We start from the raw sequence: 19,544 nt of genomic DNA, 5'->3' as shown, positions 1-19,544 counted from the left end.
GTTCAGCTTGAAGTTATCTATTATAACCCCCATTTTTTTCATGAAGCAAACCTTTTGAAAAAAATTTGTTGTCAAGTGTTATCTGACTGGTTGGTGGCTTTGCTCTGCAAGTCCACCAACTTGATGTACTACTCTCTAAAAAGGCAAAGAACTTGGTGTTGAATGGAATGCAGCATTTAACACAACAGGAATTTCATTAGGAATGCAAAAACAGATTTCCCTGCTCCCCGACAATGAATTGCAAACAGAGAATTCCTCAGAATTGACGTGAAACAAAGTATCATCAAAGTTTCATCAAAGTATCTTAATTCCTTTCTCTCTCTCTCTCTCTCTCTCTCTCTCTCTCTCTCTCTCTCTCTCTCTCTCTCACCAGATATAGCCTGAAATGTGGGCTGCTATTACCTCCACCCCAGCATCCATCAAGGTATGAGCAAAATCTGAATAAAATGATTGGGGCAGGGGGAGCACTGGCTCACAGGGAAGAGGTTGGATATGGGTGGGAGGGCACGTCTTGTCTTGCCTGTGGTCTTGTCCTCCACCCCCCTACCCCCACCATTTTATTCAGGCTCTTGCTTGCATTTTGCTCATACCTTGATGAAGGGCTCAGGCCCAAAACCTTGGCCATGTATCTCTACATTTGCTCTATAAAGAACGCTGCATGACTTGCTGAGTTTCTCCCAACATTTTTGTGTGAACTACAATCAGAGCCTCTGCAGACTTTCTTGTTGAACTCCAAAGTAAGAGAGACAGAGAGAGAGAGAAAAGGAAAATAGAGGAATTAAGATACTTTGACGAATGGATTGTTTCACGTCAATTCACGTAAACTTGATGAGCAAAAAAATAAAAATTCTCCGGAAATTTTTCCCACCAAAGCAAAAACCCAGTTGGTGGTCTGGGTTGAACCTTGAGCTCACCCGAGCTGCCCCCTGCCACCCCACCCACCCCCGCTCTCCCCAATGGTGGTGTGCAGGTTTCTTGTAGGTGGTCCGCGTTGAGCACTGGAGGTTGGCAGATAAGTGAGAGCCTAAGTCCCTGCAGCTTGCAGTGTCTGGCTGAAGTTCATGGGAATGTGACAACCCCCACAACTTTCTGATTCAAGAGGTAGCAGGGCTATATACTGAGTCTCGGCTGACAGTCACACAGGGTGTTGCAGGTACAGGGCAGACTGTCTGGGAGACAGTGGAGGTGGGGAGTGTCAACTATTTAAAAAGGTTTGGCAGAAACTTAACGTGTAGCAACGTGAGATCAGAATGTGGGAGTATGCCTTGGGATCAGTGAGATGGATTGCATTAGTTTATTGTGGTAGAAATATTTCAATTTTCTGGTGAGCATTTGACATAAGCTAATGATTTAAATTTTTAAGTTGAATTTTTGAATATGTTTTTATATTTAGTCTTGCAGCATGGTAACTGGTTCTTCTGGCCACATGCTGCCCAAATACATCAATTAACCTCCAACCCCCATACATTTTGAAGGGTGGGAGGAAACCCACCCAGACACAGGGATAATGTACAAATTCCGGATTTGAACATGGGTTACTGGCACAGAAATAGCATTCCGTTAACTGCTAGGCCAACCGTGCCTAAAGTTTATATTTTTGAGCACCACCTCCCGAATTTTATTGCCCAGAAAACCTCGTGCAACTCCACGGGTGTGCTTAATTGTGTAAGGTGTCAGGGATTATTTCTAATGTTGACTGCTTGCTGTCAATTTCAGTCACATCCAAGGTCAGGACTTTGTGGTTTTGAATGGAGGAGTGCATGACTGCAGCCAGCTTGTGGAGTGTTGTCCCAGGGAGCTTGTGTGTGCCCTTGTGGGTGGCAAGGTGGCTGGTAGCTGAGGATATGGGCAGAGCTGGCAGTCAGACCATTGGAGTTGGTGGGGCAGGAGTGGTGGGCACTGTGCAATAAGAAGGCGGCATGGGATTAGCAGGTATCATTGTGAGGTGATTGCATTTCTAATTACATAGCAATGGGAAAATAAAGGGTGGCATTATCTAATTTCTGGGTCCATGTTATTTGTAGCAAAGATTAGATGGAAAGAACTAAATTTTGGCAGATCTGTCACCTGCAACCCCATTGGCCCATCAGTGACCTTTCCCATCTGTCAATGTCTACTTACCATGTGCTGTGTTATGTTACCCCCATACCAAATTTCATTTAGCATATCGGCCTTGAACTCAAGGCCTTGAACCCGCACTGTTTCACAGCCCTAGATACCTCATATTTAAGAGCTTTCTTCCTGGTTTTCCTTTTTATCTCAATAGCTGTGGGCAGACACTGTTTGTACTTAGCATCTGATGCCTCTCATGTCAGTCTCCAACAATAGTCGGCCAGCATTGATGGATTCCAGCTGGATACCACTTTTCTATGGTCACAGTATCCTGGTGAAACCTTTCACCATATTCATCACTGACTACACCAAGATCAGCAGGGAAGAAGTCCAAGTTCGAATGCAGGAAATGAATTTTCAATTACAAGTTGCCCTTCATGGTTTTGTATGTTTGAAGTTGACTGAAAGTGCAATAGGAAATCACAAAAATAGGTTATATCCAAAAAAAAAGTATGTGACAGGAAAATTTTAAAGGTGATCAGCAACCAAAAATCTATAAAATATACCCAAGAGTGTTCAGAAAGCAAAATCTCCCTTGTCCAATGTTATCTGTCAAACTGGAGCTTGGTGATAGTGAACTGGCAGACTTTCCTTACTTCTGGATGTTAATCCTATTAATAACCCAACTCTTTCCCACACATATGTTACACAGTAGTGTAATGAATTTTGCAGGGAAGGCAGTAAATTTGAAGGGACCACCAAATATACAAGCACTCTAGACTCCATCCAGTCATAGACCTCCCTGTGTTCCAGATCCCAACTCCAGGCCCACCCTCCAGATGACTGGTTTCGGCTACACAAGCTGCCTGCTCACTCCCCCCGCCCCCCCCACCCCACCCCACCCCACCCCAGTATATGTTTTGAACTGATGAGTGAAGCAAACAATGAACCATCAGATTTTCAAACATTTGGGTGCTGGATTATTGGAATTTTCCTGCATTTTCCCGTGTCTCAAGCTTCACGTCTTCCTACGTGTCAAATACTGCCCATGACGAACCTGGCAAGTATATTGGTATACAAGAAATTTCTGAATGCTAGATTTAGGCAGCTGTGCAGCTTGGGAATATCTCGATTTGCTGTATTTAGCCACATTCAGAACAGAGCTTGTTGTTGACTTTGCTTAACGTTCACCTGCCTCTCTGGGTCATTGGTTCCCAGGGAGCCAATGGCATGGAAAGGAGACATGATGCCACTGTATAAAATGTCTTGCCAGCTGTGGGCTTTTCTTTTACCCAGTCATCACTATGGACGTGAACCTTGTAACGCATGCAGGCTTCGTTCCAACACCTTTGGAATGAACACGACGGTGCACACGTCCTTCACAATAGGATAGGGCAGTTGCATGCAGCCAGACTGAGTGACTTCGCCACCCCCCCCCCCCCCCAAACACCCCCCCAAAGTCCAAGCTCACACTTTCTGAATCTGCAGCAATATAAGCTCTCTGTGTTGCAAGTGCTGCCATTCACAGGTGCCTTGAGGGAACTTGGATTTCAGATTTATTCTCAGAATACATACATATCATCACATACAACCCTGAGATTCTTTTTCCTGGGGGCGAGGCAGAATTACTACTTATCGGTTGTGCAAAAAAAAAACTGTACTCAATGTACACGTTAACCAATGAGGAAATATAAACAAACTGACTGTGCAATAAAGAGATAGAAAAAATAAAATCAATAAAGAAATCCCTGATTGAGTTTGGTGTTGAGGAGCCTAACAGCTGTTCCTGAACCTCGTGGTGCTTCACATGGTTTAGCGATTTAACTGCAAGAAATTCAAGGCAGAATCACAACCACCTCCTCACCCCTGAAGCACCATGACTTTTGGCTGAAGCGTGGTGTTGAAAGAAGTTTATTGCGGTTTAACTCTCCAGTGCCCTCAGTGTTCTCGAGTTCTGCTCGCTGGGAATAATGGAGTTCATTTCACTTTTGTGGGCACACTTGGCATATTTTTGCAGATCCCAACTAATCCTACATATCCCAAAAATTGTTTGAGTTTGACTCTGCAGGGTTCTTGAAACTCAAATCGAAAGGGGGAGGTTTCGGGAAACCGGTTTCTCAGTTCAGACTGAAGGTGAAAAATAGATTCTAGATTGATCGATAAATAAAAACACTGCATCCTTACTTGATCCTTCCCAGAGCAGGTTAATCAGTCTTTCCCTCTGCAAGCGATTTATGGAATATTGCTTACTATATGCTGTTTAAAAATTATTGCAGTGAAGTGTTTGGTTAAATAATGGTTAGCATGACACTATTACAGCACCAGCGGCCAGGGTTTCGACTGGGTTTGAAAGTTTCTCTTCCCTCTCACTTGATCACGGTGTTTTCTAATGATATTGGGTATTCTGCGTTTAAAATAAAAATTTATCTTGCAAAATTGCTCTTGTAAAGATGGTGGGTGAACACAAGTAGGGTGGGGTCCATCACTGAGGCAACAAGGAGAGATAGGTGTGGGTTCCCAATGCCTCCAAGGTCTTGACACCACACCCCCCCCTACCAATCCACAGCACATCATTTACCACTTTAGTTGCTTCACCACGAGCAACTCCTGCTTCAGCTGGTTAGCGTTCACTACATAAACTCTTTTACTTTATCTCCTGATAGGAAAATATAAAACCTCGCATGACCAAAGTTTTGGGCACCTGCCTGAAATTTTGTTCAGGTCATGTGATCCAGCTGGAGATGCATGAGCCTCCTTGAAAACATTGTTCATATCAAAAGGTTATCCAAATCCTAATGACTTATTATGCTCTATAGTGAACAAAGAAGCTGGAGGAGGGGCTCAGCGGGTCAGGCAGCATCCGTGGAGTGAAATGGTCAGTCAATGCTTCAGGCTGGGACCCTTTATTGAGAATGAATATGTGCTCCTCATCTGGGTTCAGATCAACGGTACAATCCTGGCACATTTGCCTCTCTGCTGAAACTAGATCATATTCCCTCAGCATTTTGTTCAGAATCTTTCTGACGTGGTGAGCTCCCCCGCGTTTTGCATACACTCTGTAATGGTTGCTCTTTACCTTCTGTCTTGTTATTCCCTCCATGTTGTTTATGCATTGGCAAAGTGGTGCATTTCTGTATGGGTCACCAGGCAACACTAATGATGACTCTTTGTCTCCTTGCAGCAGGAAGAAAGAAATTTCATGTAATATTACATGTTCTGTTCTATTATAAGGCAATAAAATAAACTTGAATTATAAGCCCCTGCATCCCCTGGGCAAAGGCTTCTTAATTTATCCCTGCAAAAGAATAGGGGAGATTTGATAGAGGTATTTAAAATTATGTGGGGTATAGAGAGTAAATGAAGTCGGGTTTTTCCACTGAGGGTAGGTGAGACACAGAGGACATAGGTTTAGGAGGAACATAAGGGGGAACTTCACACAGAGAGTGGTGGGTGTGAGGAATACCCTGCCAGCTGAAGTGGTAAATGCGGGCTCAATTTTAACATTTAAGAAGAATTTGGACAGTTACATGGATGGACTGCTATGGAATAAGTGCAGGTCAGTGGGACTAGGCACAGGGCCCTGTTTGTGTGCTGTAATGTATTATGCTTCTATGATTCTAAGTAAATATTAAGTGTCCTGGAGAAAAGCCCTTCATTTCCATTTAATGTGTCACCATTTGAAGCATGAGCAAGGCAGTGCGGTCATGTTTCCAAATGAGGGATTCTGTGTGTCGTGTCAGGAGGTTCAGCCTCAGCATTTCTCGACTGCCCTACAAGTGGGTGGAAAGGTGTGAATGTGAACCTGCCGGCACATTCCGCTTTGAGAGGAGCTGATAAATGCATCGTTGAATCTTTTTAATCAGTTTTACACCTCTGGTTTCACTGGTGATCTTAACAAGTCCACAGGCTGTGTTGGCAGATTTACTCTCCTGGTTCTCCAAGGACATCTATTTATAGAAGAGAAGAAAATCAGATTTTTAAAACCGTGAAGGATTTGGCATTCACTGTGAAACCAAGCGTGTGGATGCTATTCACTGGCATGGATTAAAGCACTAACAATGGTATTTTCTTTCTGTTTGAAATGATGTACTTAATGTTCAGTCAGATTGAGATTTCCAACTTCATGAAGGAATTTACTCTCAGCTACAAATGGGATAATCCAGGTAGTTTTTTTCCTCCCTTGCTCCTTCACCCCAGTCACTTCCTCATCCCCCAGCAGAGGACGATCCTTTTGTGAGATTGAAATGAAAGCCCTTGGGTTTGGTTGCCAGGAGCTCTAGACTGCAGTTAGAATCAGTTTGTACTATTGGGTGCAGCTGTGCTAGTCTTTTTGGTCAAAGACAACTGGAGAAGTAAAAGGAATGCCCTTGCGGTGACCTTTTGAAGTTGCTGGTAATATTTAACAGGGGTAGGTTGCACATTGGAGGCATTGGTGAGATTGTGGGATGGGTTGCTGAGGGTTGAGGTTTGTCTGGTAGGCTTCAGGTGGTTTGAGAATGGGGCTGGTGAGAGCAGGTGAGGCAAGACTGGAACTGAAATCCTTGGGCCACACTCATTGGTCTGTACCCTGGCCTGGATTTGCACCTGTCCCCTTCACGGCATCTTGAACCTGAACAGTGGAGTCGAACCATTGTTCCCAGAATGTGATGTCTATGGCTTCATCCTGATTGTGACAGGAACAGTTGGTCTTTGGGCATATCCTTGAGGACATTCAGTAGGATTAGTTAGGCCAATAAACTACTTCAAGGATAATCTCCAAGGATTTCCTAGAAATAAAATGAAAATGTAACCAATGTGAAAACCCTGGCTCTTGACTACTCAAAATGAAATGAAAATAGGAAGTCCATAAGACATAGGAGCAGAAATAGGCCAGTCATCTCATGGAGTCTGCCCAACCAGATCCATTTCCCTACTCTTCCCCACTGCCCGGACTTCTCCCCATAACCTTTAATGCCCTGGCTAATCAAGAAGCTACCAAGCTCTGCCTTAAAAGACCCAATGACCTGGACACAACAGCCACTTATGACAACAAATTCTGCAGATTCACCACCTTCTGGCTGAAGTAATTTCTCTGCATCTCTGTTCTAAGTGGATGCCCTTCGATCCTGTTTTGCCCTCTTGTCCTAGACTCTCCCACCATGACAAACAACCTTTCTACATCTACTCTTTCTATTCCTTTCAACTTTCAAAATGTGTCAATGAGATCTTCCCTCATTCACTTAAATTCCAACGAATACAGGCCAAGAGCTGTCAAACACTTCACATATGATAACCCTTTCATTCCTGGGATCACCCTAGTCAACCTCTTTTGAACCCTCTCCAATGGCAACACATCTTTTTCTTAAATGAGGAGCCCAAAACTGTCCACTATATTCCAAGTGAGGTCTCACCAGTGCTGTACAAGGCCTCAACATCACATCCCTGATCTGATATTCTATCCCTCTCAAAATGAATGTCAGCGTTGCATTTTTCTTCACCACCACCATCTCAGCCTGCACGTTTACCTTAAGGCTATCCTGCACGAGGACTCTCAGGTCCCCCAGCTGGTCCCGCAATGTCCAAAGGAGGCAAATATATATAACCAATTTTTCGGGACTGAGCCCTTCGTCAAGGAGAGATTACAAAGCTTGCAGGCGGTGCCTCCTATGGACACTGTGGGACCTGCTGAATTTCTCTAGCAATTTTGTGTATTTACTACTCAAAATGGAGGTGTGTCTGGGATGGTACTGGAAACCTTGAGTCTACACTGGGAGCGTACGGATATCGAGGGAAAGGGAAAATGTTGGCAGGAGCACAGCACCTCCCACCCACCCTGCCAAGGATCTCCTGTTCTTTCACTGGCTGAGCCGACAGATCTCACATGAGCTTTGTTGGAGTGGGGAACAAGTCCTTGCCAAATCCTCCCACACCATAGGAGCAGACATTACTTATTCAGTATAGTGCATGTATGTTCCCTATAAAACTCTTCAACTTTGCTTTATCCAAAACTGCCAGCGTGACCCCTTCCAGCCCCACATCCCACATACGTGCCTCAGATCTCCCCTTGAATCAATTAATACCGTTCACTTCAATGACCTGATGTGGGAGTATTGTCCCACATTCTGACCACAAGGCTTTGAGGCAAATGATCTTCACGACTAGAGGGTTTGAATGGTCTCACGTACTCCAAGTAAGTGGAAAGCTTTTGTAAAGGACTCCACTCAAGGATGAATCATTTCACTTGAGCACGGTTGAAGGAAAAGTTTGTCAGGGAAGCTCAGCCTTGAGTCCACTTTGGGTGCACCTTGTGAGATGATGCCCAAACAGAATTGCTGATTGCTGCACTGTTCTCTGTAGCAACCGTACCATATAGTTGCAGTAGAGAAATGGATCGGAGGTCAATCCACTGGACCATAAGAGTGGCAGAGGCAGAGAGGATCACTGGAATCTCCTTGTCCCCTCCCCACCCACCATTAACATGATCTATTGGGATTGTTGTCAGAAGGCATGGAAAATATTTGAGGACTCCTTCCACCCTGCACACAGCATCTTTCAGCCACTCCTGTTGGGAAGGAGATACAGGAATATCAGAGCTAGAACCACCAGGCTGAGGAACAGCTTCTTCCCACGGGCAGTGAGAATGCTGAACGACCAAAGGAACTGCTCACAATAACCAACCAAGACTCTCATATTCACAAAACAATGTTCATTGGTATATATGAATACTTGTCCTGCATAGTATTGTCTGTCTGTATATGTGTTATGTCTGGTTGTATGTGTGCGTGTTTTGCACCGAGGAGCGGAGGACACTGTTTTTAGACTTGTGGAATTCAGATGACAATACATTTGACTTGCTCAGTATTTAGACAGCTTAATTAAAATGCAATAACAATTGCTGGTTGAATGTGGAGATGCTGGGATGCTAGTTAACATACAAAATGGGTAGCAAGTGACTATTTAATTGTCTGTAGCAGACACTGTTGTTTAAATCTATCCAGAAGTGTGAATGATCTCATTGTGCAACTCCCTCTATTCTGAAGAGGATTCAAGAGCTCTCTGACTAATGCTCAGCCTTGTAACTGTACAAGTGCTCAATATGCAAGGAGTAACATTTCTGTGGCAATTTAATTGGTAAATTGTAACTGCAGTTGACTTCCATTGAAAGGATAGTTTGCTTACAGTCTTTCAATTCCCCGGTTTCACAGACGTATAGCATTTTTTAGCTGCTTGGTCTTTCTTTCTCGAGATCCAGTGACCTGCATGCTGTTTGTAAGGATTGTCTGGTTTAGTTCGATGCTGCAGTCTGTTATGCCCAGTCCTTCACTAGCTGGGAAATCAGTTTGTCTAGAGCCAGATTAGGAGCTAAGCCCCAGGGTCTGAATAATTTGGGGATTGGAATAAGCAGATCTGCTTGAAAGAATGGATTAGAAAACTGAATGCTTAAAATCAGCAGTACAAGGAACTAAATAACTTTATAGTTGTAGAATTTCTTGTAAAACCATATTTATTGTCTAACGATTTCAGTATTGCAGCCACCATTCACAGGAGCCGCATGCACATGACTTCAAAGTTTAATGTTCTGTTATTCTTTCTTTCTTTCTTCTTTGGCTTGGCTTCGCGGACGAAGATTTATGGAGGGGGTAAAAAGTCCACGTCAGCTGCAGGCTCGTTTGTGGCTGACCAGTCCGATGCGGGACAGGCAGACACGATTGCAGCGGTTGCAAGGGAAAATTGGTTGGTTGGGGTTGGGTGTTGGGTTTTTCCTCCTTTGCCTTTTGTCAGTGAGGTGGGCTCTGCGGTCTTCTTCAAAGGAGGCTGCTGCCCGCCAAACTGTGAGGCGCCAAGATGCACGGTTTGAGGCGTTATCAGCCCACTGGCGGTGGTCAATGTGGCAGGCACCAAGAGATTTCTTTAGGCAGTCCTTGTACCTTTTCTTTGGTGCACCTCTGTCACGGTGGCCAGTGGAGAGCTCGCCATATAATACGATCTTGGGAAGGCGATGGTCCTCCATTCTGGAGACGTGACCCATCCAGCGCAGCTGGATCTTCAGCAGCGTGGACTCGATGCTGTCGACCTCTGCCATCTCGAGTACCTCGACGTTAGGGGTGTGAGCGCTCCAATGGATGTTGAGGATGGAGCGGAGACAACGCTGGTGGAAGCGTTCTAGGAGCCGTAGGTGGTGCCGGTAGAGGACCCATGATTCGGAGCCGAACAGGAGTGTGGGTATGACAACGGCTCTGTATACGCTTATCTTTGTGAGGTTTTTCAGTTGGTTGTTTTTCCAGACTCTTTTGTGTAGTCTTCCAAAGGCGCTATTTGCCTTGGCGAGTCTGTTGTCTATCTCATTGTCGATCCTTGCATCTGATGAAATGGTGCAGCCGAGATAGGTAAACTGGTTGACCGTTTTGAGTTTTGTGTGCCCGATGGAGATGTGGGGGGGCTGGTAGTCATGGTGGGGAGCTGGCTGATGGAGGACCTCAGTTTTCTTCAGGCTGACTTCCAGGCCAAACATTTTGGCAGTTTCCGCAAAGCAGGACGTCAAGCGCTGAAGAGCTGGCTCTGAATGGGCAACTAAAGCGGCATCATCTGCAAAGAGTAGTTCACGGACAAGTTTCTCTTGTGTCTTGGTGTGAGCTTGCAGGCGCCTCAGATTGAAGAGACTGCCATCCGTGCGGTACCGGATGTAAACAGCGTCTTCATTGTTGGGGTCTTTCATGGCTTGGTTCAGCATCATGCTGAAGAAGATTGAAAAGAGGGTTGGTGCCAGAACACAGCCTTGCTTCACGCCATTGTTAATGGAGAAGGGTTCAGAGAGCTCATTGCTGTATCTGACCCGACCTTGTTGGTTTTCGTGCAGTTGGATAATCATGTTGAGGAACTTTGGGGGACATCCGATGCGCTCTAGTATTTGCCAAAGCCCTTTCCTGCTCACGGTGTCGAAGGCTTTGGTGAGGTCAACAAAGGTGATGTAGAGTCCTTTGTTTTGTTCTCTGCACTTTTCTTGGAGCTGTCTGAGGGCAAAGACCATGTCAGTGGTTCCTCTGTTTGCGCGAAAGCCGCACTGTGATTCTGGGAGAATATTCTCAGCGACACTAGGTATTATTCTATTTAGTAGAATCCTAGCGAAGATTTTGCCTGCAATGGAGAGCAACGTGATTCCCCTGTAGTTTGAGCAGTCTGATTTCTCGCCTTTGTTTTTGTACAGGGTGATGATGGTGGCATCACGAAGATCCTGAGGCAGTTTACCTTGGTCCCAACAAAGCTTGAAAAACTCATGCAGTTTGGCATGCAGAGTTTTGCCGCCAGCCTTCCAGACTTCTGGGGGGATTCCATCCATACCTGCTGCTTTGCCACTTTTCAGTTGTTCGATTGCCTTATATGTCTCATCCAGGGTGGGAACCTCATCCAGCTCTAGCCTTAGGGGCTGTTGAGGGAGCTGGAGCAGGGCGGAATCTTGGACTGAGCGGTTGGTACTGAAAAGAGATTGGAAGTGTTCTGACCATCGGTTGAGGATGCATAATACACAAAATTTGTTTACCTTTGTTTGCTTCTAAAACCACACAAAGAGGCATCACCAGTCCAGCACCCTCAGCGAGAACAAAGAGGGAAGCAAAGGAGAGTCTCTTCACAGTGTCCGTGGATCCCGCCATCTCCTCTGATGCTGCCGCCTCCTGGGCTGCTATAGTCTCCGTAGCCGCACTGCTTTCAGTCTGGTGCAATGGTGTACCGAGCTCCAGGTGCCTATGTCTCCCTGGTTCTGAACCCATGATATGATCGGGAAGCCCAAGGCCCTTCAAGAGCCCTGCTTGACATCGACACCCTCACAGATCCTGGTCCCAATACCTAGTTCCCACGAGCTAGTCTCCAACATCCCACGGCCTGGTGTATGTCCTTCAGCCGCTCTGCCCCGCGCTGCTCCACTGCCATGGTCTCCTACCGTGCAGGGTCCTCTCCCAGGCTTCTCCTCCTTGTTGGGATGGCCTTCCCCTGTTCTGGTGCCTTGTGTCAATCCATGGCTCCCCCAGAGCCCACGGCCTTCATGGTCTGGGTTGCACAGTGTGGGTGCCCCCATCTTGGGCATGGACCTCCTTGGCTTCTCTGATGTTTATATTTAAAAAAAACCACACACTTTGCACGGGTAATGACTGGGCAATAGGACCTTGAGGAGCAGAGCTGGAGGAAACTTCTCCACTTCCCCCTCTCCTAGGTCCCCACCAGTGGCAGAGCAGCCACCAACGCACATTGTTATATTTTTTCAAAGCCTTTCCCTTTCCTGAACCTACTAGCTTCCCGAAAACTGTCTTGCTGTTCATTGTAACTGCTCCACATGGCAGCGAGCACTGCATTCTCTTTGCAGCCAAACCAATGTGCGGCCAATCTCATCAACAAGCCCCTGCCAAGATACTGGTTCCAAGCACTAGAGGACCCAATTTACAGCAAGAACAACAACACATGGCATCTTGGAGATGCATTTTTAGATTTCATCGCTTTTTAAGTCACTTGGGATGTTTGGACAGGGTGACCAAGTATTTGGACAGTCACGTGTTTGTGTGTTTTAAGGGAGCAAAGTGGTGATATAAGGGAGGGAATTCCTATACTTGGAACACTATTGAATGTTGTCTACTTGAAATGTTGAATGTTACCAGGTTTGGGTGGGGTTGAATTACAAGGAGGAACTGGATAGGCAGGGACATTTTCACTTTTCAATAAATGGTTTGCTTATTTATTTTCTGCAGAATTCCAAAGGAGTATCTGTGATGAGTATGTGTGTGTGTGTGCATGCCGGTGCCTTGAAGAATGTAAGAGTGTTCACTTGGTTTGTTAGTTTGAGAAGAGTTATTTAGCAGGTGATTTTACTATTGCCCTGTGGAGGTTTTGAATCGGTTATGCTTCTTGCTTTTCAGACATTGTTCAATTTTCACTGTACCCCGGGCTATGGCATTTAAACCAGAATATCTTTTGTGCAGTGCACTAAAGTGCTGGAGAAGCTCAGCAGGTCATTGGGTGTCATGGTTAGCATAGCAGTTCGCGCAATGCTATTACGGCGACATCTATTTGAATCTTGCGCTGTCCGAATGGAGTTGGTATATTCTCCCTTTGTCTGTGTGGGTTTCCTCCAGGCTCTCCGGTTTCTTCCTACCCTTCGAAACGAATGGGGGTTGTAGGTTAACAGGCTCATGGGCCGAGAAGGCCTGTTACCATGCTGTATTTATGTCTAAACATCCATAGAAAGGAAAAAGGATGGAGATTTATTTTACTCTCCAATAAACCTAAGACAATACATTATTCAAAAGGATGGCACAGTTGGCGCTGTGATTAGCGCAACAGTGTTACAGCGCCAGCGAACGGACCAGGGTTTGAATCCCGCACTGACTGTAAGGAGTTTGTACGTTTTCCCTGTGTTGTCTGCATGGGTTTTCCACAGGAGCTTTGGTTTTCTCCCACCCTTCAAAACATTCCAGGGGTTGTAGGTTAATCGGCATTGACTCGTGGGCCGAAAGGAACCATTTCCGTGCTGTATGTCAAAACAAATAAATAAAACACACATGTTCCAGTGCATGAGGTGGCCATAAAAAAAAAATGCCCAGGCACAATTTGAGTTTTATTCCTGGCTTTTTTAGGTAATGCTCTTCTTGTGATCAACATCACAAAAAAAAACCCAAGAGAATTTACTTTCTGTGGGAAAGAGCAAACCGAGACAAAGTTTTTCATAAAACAACAGGTCAAATGTCCATCAATTGCCCTGGAATATTCTGTGACCTAGTTAGTGGTTTCTCTTTCCAGTTGTGGGTTCTCGCTTTGCACAAAATGGCTCCCAAATTTGCTATTGCAGCAATTGCAGAATTTCACAGTAATCTTTGGATGCTCCAAATAGTTCTAACTCTCCCAATTGAAATGTAATAAGCTGCCAAAGAGGGGTGAGGGAGGGGGGGGGGGTTCATCCTGTCCTTTATCCTCCTGTAGAATTGGGAAGCTTAACCTTTTGACGAGAAGCTTAGAAGCTTTTGTACTGAGTTACAGTTCGAGATTGTTAGCGAGGCAGACCCCAAGGCATGTTGTCCAGTTTGCGAGATTTGCTTCAATGCCTATGCAAATTGGATTGGATCCTGAATTACTTTATATAAAGGGAAGTTGGAAGCCGGCATATGGTGTTTCTGACAGAGAAAAGCCTCTCGTTATTTTGCATAAACAAACTCTGAGTGGGCAGGATGTTTTCTTCAGCTCTCTTGTTTGGCAGCTAGTTTGGTTCACTGAGAATTAACAGTTTCCTTTTAACATGAGGTCACTAATTGGCCTCACCTTGTAGTCAGAAAGTTGTGGGTTCGATCCCACTGCCTGACCTGTGTGCCAAGTTTAGGATGGTACTGAAGGAGTGCCATGGACTCTTTCAAACTGTCAAACTGAATTCTTTTCCATTTTACTCTAATTGATATAAAAGATCTCACACTGTTTGAGAAAGTTGACCATTTTGGATCTAGCATCAGAAGGATGTCCAAATTAAAAAGGGCCACCAAGTCTTTGTAAACTGCTAAACTGCTCAAATGTGACTGGGTCAGAAAACGATAGCTTGTTTGCAAGGTTGTTGGGATCCACAGATACTTGATGTTTCTGTCAATGCTCCCGACTAGATGTCTTTAGAACCAAAGAACACTATGGCACAGAGACTTTCAGCCCTTCTAGTCTGTGCCAAACTATAATTCTGCCTAGTCCCACTGAACTGCACCCAGTCCACAGCCCTCCATACCCCTCCCATCCACGCACCTGTCCAAATTTTTCTTAAATGTTAAAATTGGCCTGTGTTCACCACTTCAGTTGACAGCTCGTTCCACACTCCCACCTCTCTCTATGGGAGGAAGTTCCCCTAAACTTCTCCCCTTTCACCCTTAACCCATGTCCTTTAGAAGTATCTCACCTAAACTCAGTGGAAAAAGCCTGCTGGCATTTACTCTATCCATAGCCATTCTAATTTTGTATACCACTATCAAATCTCTCCCCACTTTTCTATGTTCCAGGTAATGAAGTCCTAACCAGTTGACTCTTTCCCTGGAACTCAATTTCTGTTTAAATGTTATACCTGTACCTGCCTTGAGCACACTCTCTTCTGACAAATTCCACACACAACCTTGCCCACCACCTCCCATCTCCTCATTGATATTTTAACCCCTTATGATTGCTTTAAATCTTCCCCATCTCACCTTAAACCTATGTGCTCTCTAGTTTTAGACTCCCCTTACCTGGGGTGGGGGGGGGGGGCAAAAAAAGGACTGTGACCACTGACCTTAACCATTACATTCATGCAGTAACTTGCTCCATTGCACGCTTTAATCTTCTCATTGGCAGAATTAATCCATCTCCTCGAAATCCTGTGCCCAATTGTCTCAGTTGATTGAACATAGAAATAAAAACAAAACACAACCAAATGAAATGTCCTCACAAATTCTGAAAATGATGTAAACACTCAGCAGGTCCTGCACATCTATAGCAAAAGTTATCCATCCATTGTGGGATGGAATGGGGATGCAGATGAGTCCATCACTCCTTCTAGTGACTTAAACTTTGGGGGGAAGTCTTTGGATTTAAAACATCTTTAATTTGGCACCTATAAGCATCAGGTTTACAATGAGGAAACAAGTGTCATTCCACATATGAAAATTGTTTATTCTATTAATTTTTAAAAATGTTTTACAACTTTGCTATAGTGAACTTGTGTCAGATCAAGTCAAGTTGCATTTATTTGTCATTCACACCATAAACCTTGCAGTGCACAGGGAAAATGAGATAACGTTTCTTCAGACTGTGGAGCTGGTTATTTATCTCAGAAACTTTTTATAAATAACATATCACTAAATATCATGTTACTTGTGCTAGAGTTAAAAAGCCTTGTGGGGGAAAAAGCTGTCTTTTAATCTGATCGTGAGGGCCTAAACGCTTCGGTTCCTTTTCCTAGATGGCAGTAGGGAGAATAGATTGCGGGATGGGGTGTATGGAGTCCTTTACAATGTTTATGGCCTTCTGCAAACAATGACCATTATAAATGTCTATCATGGCAGGGAGAGAGACTCTAATAATCCTCTCAGCAGACTTGACTCTCCGCTGCAGGGACTTGGATTCTGGGATGGTGCAGTTCCCGAAACAGGCGGTGATGCAATTACATAGGATGCTCTCAATGTATCCCCTGTAGAATGCAGTGAGGGTACAGGGTGGAAGCTGAAACTTACTCAACCTCCACAGGAAGTAAAGGCATTATTGGGCCTTCTTGGCAATGGATCTGGTGTTGGGGGACCAGGAGAGATTCTCTGCCAGGTGCACATCAAGGAATTTGGTGCTCTTGACTACCTTGATGGTGGAGCCCTGGGCTCTTCAGATGTGTTTATTAAGCAAGCACGTTTAATATGTTATAGGAATCCAAAAGCCAAAATCCCAACCCTTCCACAAACATCTACAAAGTTAACTTGGCCAATTTTTACAGTATGTGATATAGGATGGATGGAGTGCAAATGATGGCATGGGCTAGTTGGGCTGAATGGCCTGTAATTAATTTCTATGCAACTATCTTGGTATTGGTCTGGTTTCCATTTGAAATCGATTTAACGCTATTCGCTGTTCTGTCCTCCAGGTACAATACAAAGAAGATTTTGAAAAGAATAAAGGGAAAGGTTTCAGTGCAGTGGCCAGTACCCCAGAGCTTGAACGTATCAAGAAAAACCAGGAAATTGTCAGCAATGTGAGTATCCACTGGACAGATCTGTTGATTGTCTTAGAACAGAAAGAGATACAGGAGTATCAGAGGAACAGCTTCTTCCCACGGGCAGTGAGAATGCGGAACAACCAAAGGAACTGCTCCCACTATTTAGGAAACTATATTTATTTATTTGTATGAATACTTGACCTGCATATGCATTGTTTGTTTGTATATGTGTTGTGCCTGGTTGTGTGTTTGCGTGTTTTGCACTGAGGGTCAGGTTGTCCTTGTACAATCAGATGAAAATAAACTTGAACAAAAAGATCTAGGTTTTTTTGAATATTTTATTTGGTTTTTTTTCAAAAGTTATACATAGTAAAATTTTAAATATAACATTTTAAAAACTTTTTCTCACAAATGCAACAAACAAAAACAAAACAGTCCCTCCCTCCCCCCACCTTCCATACATACAGATCTGTTCACCATATGAGGATATTTTAAGTATATACAGTTGGGAATCTATGTTTTTGTATATATAATAGTTACTTTTACACCCTTTTTTTATTACAGTATCTGGGCCCCTATGTGGCCCAGGTGTGGCTGCCAGACCTTTACAAAAGTGTCATATTTATTCTTTGAGTGATGTGTGATCCCCCCCCCCCCCCATAGATATCCAGCTGTTCATTTCCACAGACCATCGTGTTAGGAGTAGAGGGGAGTCAGACTTTCAATTGATCGCGATACATTTTTCGCTACCACCAGTGCTAATTTTATAAATGAGATTTGATATTTGGTCAATTTGTCACTTATTTTCATGAAATGAACAAGTAGATATAGCTCCGGGTTGCCTGTGAAGGCCACTCCTGTTATCCTGGTTAATTTTTCTGCAATTTCTTCCAAAATGACCTCACTTTCACGCATGACCACGAGGCATGTAGAAAAGTTCCTGTCTCAGTCCCACATCTGAAACAGATCTCTGAAATTCCAGCTTTTGATCTGTGTAACTTTTGTGGGGTAAGATATAACTGGTGTAAAAAAAATTATACTGAACCAGTCCCTATCTTGCATTTATAATTGATGTTACACCGATCTGACCAGCTTCTTTCTGGAATCACCACACCCAAGTCCGACTCCCATCTTTCCCTTGACCTCTGCAACCCTGGTTTTGCACTGAAAAGATCTTTGTTCTTGATGCATAATTTGCAGCACAGAACAGGCTTGACTTCATATTCCTCACTCTAACTGTTCCTATCCATTGGGCCTCAATTGTTTAGTTTGAATTGATAATAACTAAAGGGGCAGGGGTAGAAATCCTCTGAATCTGCTCTCAAATGCTTTTATATTTGTGCTGGTAAAGTTCTGCATAATGAAAATGTTTCAGAAGTGTTTCATAAAGAAAATGCACAGATTGTGGTTTCCAAAGTGCAATTATCTTGCAGTAGACCGATAAGCAAACACGTGTACCTATGATAAATATAATCAGCTGGTCAATGACAAGTCATTAGAATGATCCTGTTGAAAGCAATGGATGACATTGAAATTGTTGGTATCATTATTACAGTTAACAGTTTAATTACATTTTTATAGGAATAAAAAGTTGATGCATTTTCCTCCTATTTTTCTTTTAAGTAACTAGAAGTATCTAATTTTTTCCAAATAATGATGATAATTGAGTAACTGAATTGCAAACTGTAATTCAAACCCTTCTAATTTTGGTTGGAGTCCACTTAACTGTTGAAATGGTGTTCCCTACAGCTGCTCTCTGGGGCAATGAGTTCCATGTTCTTGGGGGAGAGAAGCTACTTCTGAATTATCTTGGTGTCAGTCCACCTTTGCTCTTTGGTCCAAGGAAAAAAAAATGGTGGCGCTGCTGTAACAGCAGTGCTGCTACTGGTGTAGACCCAGGAAGAGGGGGGAGTGGAGATGCAGTGCTCCCATGCAGATCCTACTGCCCAGTCCTACTGCCAATGGCACCGTATAGGCTTTAATTGGCCTGTTAGGGGAGCCAATTATGCTTTTATATAAAATACTGCATCTGTGGGATCTGAACCCATTACGGTGGTGCCTGTGTTTGGCAGCTTTGTGGGGTTGCAAATTCTGGGGGAGCAGTGAACTGGTGCAAGCCAGCAGTAACAGGGAGAAAGAACTACCCCCTACTGTTGAGAAGGGAAAGCAGAGGAGAAAACCCTAAGGATGGTGACCATGGTGGTGGACCAGCGAGGGGCTCAATAAGTGAAGGACACACACAAGTGGCTAGCTGTTGGTGATTTGCACGCAAGAAACCCACACAAATTATGGGCTACTGGCAACTTTAGGTCAAAGGACGCACGCCAGGCTGCGGGCTGCTGGAAACTGGCTTATGTGAACCAGGTCTTGGGAATCAGGATTTGAGAGGATGCAAAAGGCGAGAAGGGCTCCCAAAGGGCCTGGGCGCTGAAGGCTTCCTCATGTTGGAGGTTTGGATCTGGGCTCTCTGGATTCTGGTTACTGATGGATTGAGCGGAATTGGACTCTTATGCAGTTGTAGAGGCTGTGGGAGTACTGGAGATGAATCCATGGACACTTAGAGACTTGGGGAGAGACTCTCTTGTGCTTCTCTTTCTCTGTCTGTAAGAGGCCAATGCTAATGGTGAATCTTCGGTTGCCTTATGGCAGACTAAAGGCAATGTTGTGTAATATTACATTTCTGTTTCATTACAGTTCAGCGAGATTGGGGATGGATGTTTGAGTATGGGTAGCTTGCGGCTTTACATTCAGTGGTGTCTACTCATGCAGCCTTAAGAGCAGACTTCTCCTTGGAACACGGTCCTACACGGTTGAAGGCATCCTT

General features: G+C 44.3%; 1 protein-coding gene across 1 annotated transcript in view; it reads left to right on the top strand.

The window, feature by feature from the left end:
- Positions 1–19,544, top strand: part of lasp1 (LIM and SH3 protein 1) — a 136,862-nt gene that overhangs the window by 88,840 nt on the left and 28,478 nt on the right. The window contains exon 4 of the mRNA XM_069906972.1: positions 16,649–16,756. Within this exon, the coding sequence (XP_069763073.1) occupies positions 16,649–16,756 (108 nt within the window). The remainder of the gene's footprint in view (positions 1–16,648; positions 16,757–19,544) is intronic.

Source organism: Narcine bancroftii, chromosome 12, assembly GCF_036971445.1.
Source record: "Narcine bancroftii isolate sNarBan1 chromosome 12, sNarBan1.hap1, whole genome shotgun sequence".
NCBI lineage: Eukaryota > Metazoa > Chordata > Chondrichthyes > Torpediniformes > Narcinidae > Narcine > Narcine bancroftii.
The sequence above is the reverse complement of the archived record's forward strand: the minus strand, read 5'-3'. Positions and strand labels throughout refer to the sequence as shown.